The 8,969-nt window shown below is 33.2% G+C and overlaps 1 protein-coding gene across 1 annotated transcript; it reads right to left on the reverse strand.

Moving 5' to 3' along the window:
• Window positions 1–1,270: 1,270 nt before the first annotated feature.
• On the reverse strand, window positions 1,271–2,617 carry LOC139503226 (uncharacterized). Its single transcript, XM_071292987.1, has 2 exons — window positions 2,098–2,617; window positions 1,271–1,731 (listed from the first exon to the last, which is right to left on the reverse strand). Exons 1-2 carry the CDS (start codon window positions 2,609–2,611, stop codon window positions 1,316–1,318), a joined length of 930 nt encoding a protein of 309 aa, XP_071149088.1. The 5' UTR covers window positions 2,612–2,617; the 3' UTR covers window positions 1,271–1,315.
• Window positions 2,618–8,969: the final 6,352 nt, after the last annotated feature.

Raw genomic sequence — 8,969 nt, forward strand, 5'->3', positions numbered from 1 at the left:
ATATATATTTCAATTGCCTTATATATATGACTCTAAAGTGCGATGGTACTCTAAAGTGCGATGGTCACGCTAAAGTGCGATGGTCTACGCTAAAGTACGATGGCGTCTCACGCTAAAGTGCGATGGTTGTTTTTTGCTAATGCACGATGGTTTATCATGCAATGGATCATAGGTTAGGGGATAAAAGTGCATGGATTTAAAAAAAAAATGTTTGCAAAAGCTAGTATATACATATGCTAAGGTATAACATATGTGATAGGCTTTTCAATAAAATTGACATTATTTTAATTGGACCCTAAGTAGACTGCAACGTAAACAATGATTTAAAGTGTCTGTTCGTTTATAATAGAAGCAGGATACAGGAAACAGGATACCTCTGTGTATACTATTTTGTATCTATATAGAAATGTTGTCAAAGGACTATGCTGCGCAAGACACAAGTCATTCTTCCAGCACCCAAAAATAAACACGTTTGTTTTATCCGACTAAGCCCGGTTAGGTTTGAAATTATGTCAAGCACTTTCCGGTTTAAAAGTTGGTAATCAAATATTCGTGATGTATCTCCCGGCATGTACATATGTTTTTGGTTTATAAAAATGACTATTAACGTCATAATCAAACTACGTTTTTACATCTATACTTTCGCGGACCATCGGACTTTAGCGTATGTAAGCATCGCACTTTGGGGTAGACCATCGCACTTAAGCGTGATCATCGTACTTTAGTGTCCCCATCGCACTTTAGAGTCCTACATATATATATATATATATATATATATATGTAGGACTGTAAACCGCGATGATCATGCTGATGTGCAATGGTTCAACACTGAAGCGCGTTTTTAATCACGCAGAAGGGCTTTGATGACATTATGACGCTACCTTGTTGACATCCATGCCTAATTGCAATGAGGGTTACTCTGAAGTGCGAAGAATTGTTGTTCATGTTTGATGCAGGAGTATATTTCATTTTTTAAAGCAGCTTTTCTGTTTTTTTTTAAATTAAATTATCGAGAGCATATAACTCGATTATTTCAAAATAATCAAGATCATTATTCATAGCATTCCAAAATACTCACAGTGATGTGGTAGGGTACCGTATTCGAAACTTTATAAAAAGCTAGGACAATCTTTATCCACAAAATCATGGCATAAAACATTTCCACATAGAAACAAAATTTGATCACACCTTTCGTCGCCTGTTTAAAAATGTAACGCTTCTCACTAGAAAGTATCATTTGTCAACACTGTTATAAAACTGGAGAACTAGATAATATTTAAAGATCTTTTATTAATAATGCGATTTCAGATCTCGATTATAATTTCCATCCGCTAAAACTTGTACGCATCTCATCTTGACTTCTGATAACTCCTTTTATGCTAGCAGTTGGGTTAGTACGTATGTAGACAACATCTCCATGGTTTAATTCTGCTACTACACTTCCAGTTACCGTGTGGTAATCGTTAATCTCGTCACTGTCTGTTACAATGGCTCCGAATGGATCTGAATTAACAACCAGCTGAGAATAGATATAACTATGTGTACCAGAGGAAACTGTCCAGACAAAAGCGTATACACCATTCACTGGAGCAGTAAACATACCACTGTGTTTATTGAAGGAAAGTCCAACGTTTGTCTTAACAATATCGAATATGAGTATTTGGTGTTTTCCTGGTTGGGATTCCCCGTGACTCAGATAGGCATAAAATGCTACAGTGTTATCATTCAAACCTGCAAATACCAAAAAGGAAAGAAGTTCTTGATAGTTATGTATTCATTGTACATCATATCTATATATTTGTAATTGTCACATATTGCTTTTGATGTGATGCAAAGATGTGTCCCTTTATTATATCAGTGTTATATAGTAGTCCTCAAGATATTCTATTCATATACTTAGATATAAGAAAAAGTGGTATTAGTGCCAATGTGACAACGCTCCATCCAAGTCACAATTTGTAAAATTAAAAGTATGGATTTAATGTTATGAAAATTGTTTCCTTGATATCTTCGCGGTCGTTTTATATTGGCGTAAATATGCAATGATACTTAGATCAACCACCTTATAGTATTTTTAACCTATTTGATATACTATACCTAATCGTTTTGTTAGAGAGTGTCTTTCTTTCCTGTTTCCTGTATTTTCCGACATGGACTTAATCGACTGACGTAGTGCGTGGTCTATTAATGAATGGCTAGTGATGTTTCCAAAGTCACGTGCTTCTGTATGTTTCCATGGTTTGATTTTATTGCCTCCCACTGATTGTTTCTGATCCACTTCATTGATTGTTTTTCCTTCTAGCATAGAAATGTGTTCAAAAGCCTTGTGTATCTGTTTCTCGTGGTTTTTAATTTGTATTTCCTGACCATCTATGCGCCTCTGTTGCTCTTTGATTAGAGTCTTCTGACTTCGAATTTGATCATCCTGTCTATTAAGCTGTTCTTTCATTGTCATGACCATCGATTCCAATTTTAAAATCTTTGGGTCACGAAAGATCTGTATTTCTTCACGCACTAAGTCAAGAATCTTATCATACCCAACATTTCGCGTGTCACTTTTCACAGAGATTACCAGAACACAGACAAGAAATCCGAATAAAACCAACTTCATGATGACTGTTTGTTCTGTTGATCTTATTTCAATAGGATTACGAATACGTAGGTGTTCAAGATAATACAAAGTTATCTCAAGGGTCAGGCCATGACATCATATACATTTCACAATACAGTGGTATCTATATTTATGACATTAAACATGTTAAAAGAGAGGCGAAAAATACCAGAGAAACAGTCTAAATCATAAATGACTCATCATATGGAATAGGTTTGTGATTAGCCGAACCGAGAAATAAGGAACAATCACAAATAGTATGTAGAAGGAAGAGAGACATAACTATTGTAAAAGCAAAAGAGATTTTCATACAAATTACATTATAAAAATACATTTAAACACTACGATAACGTACCGATTGTTTGCTCCGGGAATTTCACAATGTATTGATATCTTTGCTACCATTAAAAACACAAAAAGACATAGAATGAATTCTTTATTTTAAGATGATTCGTTTTACTTTGACTACGTAAATAATTCACTTTTAGTGTCAGTTTTCATTCTTCCGGAGTAAAATGCTGAAATTCAAGATTGACAATTTTCATTTCATAATACTTGTGGTATTTTTGCAATTCGCTACTCAATATAGTCTGAGTATGTGTGTCCCGGTATCAGAACATATAACTCTCACAATGTTATTTACCTTCTATTGCTTCTATTTGTCGATACCTTTTGAATTTTAGCTGGTTGAGATTGCGGGTTGTACATGTTATATATCAATAACTAGTGTTCAACGGGCATCTGTGAATGGTTTTGCAGGAATGTATCATAGATCCAACATATTCGTTGATTGTAATATGTTCACTTGTTTTTGTTAAGATGTCTTTTTGATTGAGTTAAGCTAATTTAATTAATATTTTATAATGTGTATTTTATGAGAAGGTGAAGATTGGCGCTTGTAAAAAGTTTAACCCCGGTTGATTTTTCAAAACAACTATTAGGAGCCTGTTGTTCAGTGGTCGTCTGTTGCTGGTGTTGGTCACAGGTGTTTCTCGTTTTTTTATATACAAATGTAAATAAGACTGTTAGGTTTGCTTTTTGATTTGTTTTACATTAGAATTTTGAGGCCCTTTATATGTTGTTGTTCGGTTATTGAGCTTGTGGTTTTGCAATTTCATTATAGACTTTCAGTTTCGAATTTTCCTCGGATTTCGGTACTTTTTGTTTTTTTACTTATTGTTTGTACCTACATGTGCAAATCGACGGCGAGTATCAATGGTCGACACTGTTATAAAACTAGAGAGAACTAGATATCATTTCAAAAGATTTTATTATAACGCAATTCAAATCTCGTTTATAATTTCCGTTCGCTAAAACTTGTAGGCATATCATTTTGACTCTTGATAACTCCTTTTATAGGATCAGTGGGGTGAATACGTATGTAAACAACATCTCCGTGATTTAATTTTGCTACTACATGTCCCGTTACTGTGTGGTAATTGCTTACCTCATCGCTGTCTGTTGTAATGGCTCCGAATTGATCTAAATAAACAACCAGCTGAGAATAGATATAACTATGAAAACCAGAGGAAATTGTCTAGATAAATTCAAATACACCAGTAACTGGAAAGGTATATAATCCAGAGTGTTGATTGAAGTCAAGTCCAACGTTTGTCTTTACGACATCAAATACGAGTATTTGGTGTTTGCCTGGTTTAGATTCGCCGATACTCATATAGGCATAAAATGCTACAATGTTATCATTCAAACATGAATTGTTGTCTTTTTGACACATTCCCCATTTCCTTTCTCAATTTTATTAAGTGTCAAAGAGATACAATATTGATAGTTATTCCTAATATTGTTCATACTATTAATATAAAAGTAAGTAGTTATAGGTCAATACAGCCTGCAAGACGACGCCTTGGTTCACACCGAACAGCAAGCATATATAGGGCTTCAAAAATAACTAGTGTAAAACAATTCAAACGGGAAACCAAACTGTCTAATCTGAATATAAATGTGAATCGAGAAACACCTATGATCACGAAGAGCACCAGCAAACGACAAAGACTAAACAACAGGCGCAATCTTCACCTTTATATAACAGAAACAATATAAAATATAAATTAAAATAACTTAACTCGATCATAAAGACATTGAAACAAAAACAAGTAAACATGCAATTAACGAATGTGTTGGATCTATGATACAATATAAATATATATATATATATATATAATTTAAAAGTAAAAAACACAAAAAATCACATCATAAATCGAACATTGTTTCTGTTAGCGCTTTCACCGCATCTCCAGCGGTTCATCAGACAGAATTGTTATCGTTAATAGTAACGACTCGTGACGTTACGTTATAGTATTATTCGATTTATGATGTGATTTTTTGTGTTTTTTACTTTTAAATTATATTTTCTGTACCAAGGACTTTTTATTTATCAATATATATATATATATATATATATATAAATTGTCAGTAGAAAATCTAACTCTAACACTGTTTGGAGTAATTTTCAGACTTATATATATATATATATATATATTAAAACGTAGGTCCCTAAATAACAAAGACGTTATAGGTAGAAATCGAATAGATTTAGGAAGAGGGTTTACATGTATGTTTTTACAAAACAGTGTAAAAATTCGATTTGGATTCAACAAGAAACCTAGAAGTCTTTTTAATCTGTTTGATAATATACGTGATATACCTAAACGTTTTGTAACAGATGATATTTTATTCCTGTCTACGGTTTTGGTAGGGGCTTAATCGACTGACGCAGTGAAGGGTCTATAAATGAACGACTGCCGTTGTTTCCAAAGTGATGTGCTTCTGTATGTTTCCATGGTTGGATTTGACTGTTTCTGGCTCTTTTCACTGTTTGTCCTTTCTTCTATTTTAGCAAAATCGCTGCCAATCTCATTTATCTGTCCATCGTGCATACGAATTCGTATGTCCTGGTCATTTAAGCGGCGCCGCTGTTGCTCATGAATTCGTTCATTCTAAATTCGGATTTGTTCATCGTGCCTATTAAGCTGCTCATTCATTGTCACGACCATCGGTTATTAATTTAAAACATTTGGACTGTGGAAATTTTTTATTTCTTTTTGCCCTAGGTCGCGCATCTTATTGTATTCAATACATTGCGTTTCCCTTTTGACAGAAAATGCAAGAACACAGATAAGAAATCCAAATGAAATACAGTTAATTGTGTTTATCGTATTTTAGAAGAATTTCGAAGACTTTGGTATTTGTAATTATTTAGAAATGATAAGACAGGGTTACATATGGGTTCAGTTCATGACAGCACATATAACGAGCTTGTCCTAAATAATCCTTTCTTCTTTACACCTCTATGCCTATAGACCCAGAAGCAGGGTGCAGAAGTAGTTATCAAAATTACCAGGATTATAATTTTATACGCCAGACGCGCGTTTCGTCTACATAAGACTCATCAGTGACGCTCAGATCAAAATAGTTAAAAAGCCAAATAAATACAAAGTTGAAGGGCATTGAGGATCCAAAATTCCAAAAAGTTGTGCCAAATACGGCTAAGGTAATCTACTCCTGGGGTAAGAAAATCCTTAGTTTTCGAAAAATTCAGAAGGTCAGATGCCCGATTAAGTACATAGAATCCAATCTTCTTCAAAGACAAGCAGAGAATGAAGGTAGGTATAAACTTTTCTAACTTCAAGTTCTTAGGTCAGTGCAAAAGGTTAACCTTGTCACTATTTCCACCATTCACGAAAAATCAATGCATATTCTTAATAAGATGAAATAAATAACATGAATAACAAGACTAGTATTTAGATCTCTCAATTAGAGGTGATATCGACAGTTAACAGCTATTTAACACGTATATTAAAGAGTAACGGTAAGAATAAATACATATTTGCCTTTCCTAAATATTCCTATAAAACGGCCAATTTGTTTTCATGCAGGAGAATTGATTCTTCCAAATTTGTTGCATCAGGTCACATCAGTATGTGTATCATTATGTTTTATAAACAACATCGATCAGATAACAAGTGGTCACACCAACTTACTACTATAAATATTTCCTTTGATCATGTAAGTGTTATGCTGTATAACAGTTTAAGTCGAATTTCACGATACAATAACACGAATAAGATATTATAAGTAGACATGAAGTTCGATGCCTGGATATAGAAACATAATTATGTAAAATTACTTTTCTTAGTTTAGGTATCTTGTAAAATGTATCAAGTGTTTCAATTGACACACCAAGTTCTGGTGGTCTAAAATGTTCATTAAATTTGTATTGTGAAACATCCGTTATACTCCGACTACCGTAATAACATTAACGGTACCAATTAGCCTGCACCAGATGCGCATTTCGACAATACATGTCTCTTCAGTGATGCTCTTGGCCAAAATATTTGAAATTCAAAGCTTTTATAAAAGATGAAGAGCTCTAATCTAAAAGCTAGGTCCAAAAATTATAGCCAAATCCGTGAAAGGAGTCAGAGCTTTGCATGAGGGAGATACATTCCTTTATCTATAATCATTTCTAACATTTTGTAACAGCAAATTTTAATAACACAAAAAAAAAACGTATTTTCATGCCAGTACCGAAGTACTGGCTACTGGGCTGGTAATATCCTCGGGGACTAACAGTCCACCAGCAGAGGCATCGACCCAGTTGTAGTAATAACATTGAAAGTACCAATTAGCCTGCATCAGATGCGCATTTTGACAAAACATGTCTCTTCAGTGATGCTCGTGGCCAAAATAATTGAAATCCAAAGCTTATATAAAATATGAAGAGCTATAATCCAAAAGATCAAAAAAGTATAGCCAAAATCCGTGAAAGGAATCAGAGCTTTGCATTAGGGAGATACATTCCTTAATCTATAATATTTTCTAACATCTAACAGCAAATTTTAATAACACCAAAAATCCGTATTTTCATGCCAGTACCGAATAACTGGCTACTGGGCTGGGGATACCCTAGGGGACTAACAGTCCACCAGCACATGCTTAATAATAATGATAATGGGTCTTGCATATTGTTGAAGGTTTTACGGTGACCAATAGTTGTGAATTCTATATTAACAATTCTCTTCTCGTTTGAGTATGCATTCTTCCTTGGAAAATTCATTGATAAATTCAGGTTTGATAAATTTCTTTCTTTAATATAAGTAGTTTTTGCAATTTGTTATGCATTATGTCTATATTCGATTTTCTGTAACTTTCATAATAAGAATACATGACACGATGTAGCACAGGAGAAACTTTTTTCATAAGTACTCCATATATTTTCATATGGTATGAGCATTCAATGAACAAAAGGTTAACAACTTCTGGTCTTGTTCAAATAGAACGACTTTATCACAGAGATATTTCTCGCCTTTTTGTAATTTTTATCACGCAAATTTTGAAATTAAAATAGTAATACTTTAACATGTTACATAACTTGCAAATATTAAAAATCAACGAAACGTGACTGAGGTATACGGCTTAACAATCTCCATGTAAATGAGATATGTCAACTTTAATACCAGATACCATTGACTTATTAGAAGTCAGTCACTTTAAACAAACCTACAAACACACACTTTAACTTGTAAGCTATATAAATATTTCATAGTCAATGAACCATCAAGATATTGAAAACAGCTATTTCAAATGCATAGTAAGCAAACCGTCACATTCCTGACTTGGTAGAGTCATTTTCTTATGACCAAAATGGTTTTACGTTCGATATATGTTTAAAACGTTTTAACAAAAAATGGTTACATCTCAGAAGTAATGAGTGTTACATATAGCATTTTTCTACATTCGATGAAACACGAAATTTGCCCAGACTACATATACTTATTTTTTTTTTCGTGAGACCAATTTTTGTGTTTTGAGAAAAACTTCCATGTTCGTGAAGATTTAATTTGATGGTTTTTGACCAAATCTGCATACATACCTTTAGAAAATTTATAATTCATTAAACATTTACATTTGTGGTTACGGTTACCCTGTAACCTAGAAATCTACGAAATTGCATTGAATCAAATGAAATTAATGAATCCACAATAAATGCAATGTAAATACAAAGCTAATAAAAAAAAAATGACGAATATTAAAGTAAAAGTATTATATAGTTGTAAATCGTATTTTGTTCTGTTGTTTTCGTGTTTTGTGATGGGGATAACTACTCATCCAGTTCATTTGGTAGATTTAATTTTTGATCAACGAAATTTACACGATATATTTGGTTTGAAGCTTGATTAGAAGAAACACCCACAAAGCTAGATAATACAGTTATTTATCTAAATACTACTACAATTAGATATAAATTAGTATTAGAAATTTAAATGTGACCTCACTTTAGGCGTTGTATTGACTATGGCTAACAGGGCTGTGATTTTGTAATGTATTCGTTTTTATT

This window comes from Mytilus edulis, chromosome 14 (genome assembly GCF_963676685.1).
Source record: "Mytilus edulis chromosome 14, xbMytEdul2.2, whole genome shotgun sequence".
Taxonomy (NCBI): Eukaryota; Metazoa; Mollusca; class Bivalvia; order Mytilida; family Mytilidae; genus Mytilus; species Mytilus edulis.

Excerpts from the sequence above, each read along its gene's own strand:
- LOC139503226 (XM_071292987.1), bottom strand. The coding sequence starts at position 2,611 with ATGAAGTTGGTTTTATTCGGATTTCTTGTCTGTGTTCTGGTAATCTCT. Across the intron at positions 1,732-2,097 it reads CTCTCTAACAAAACGATTAG|GTTTGAATGATAACACTGTA; the intron begins GTATAGTATATC and ends TGGTATTTGCAG.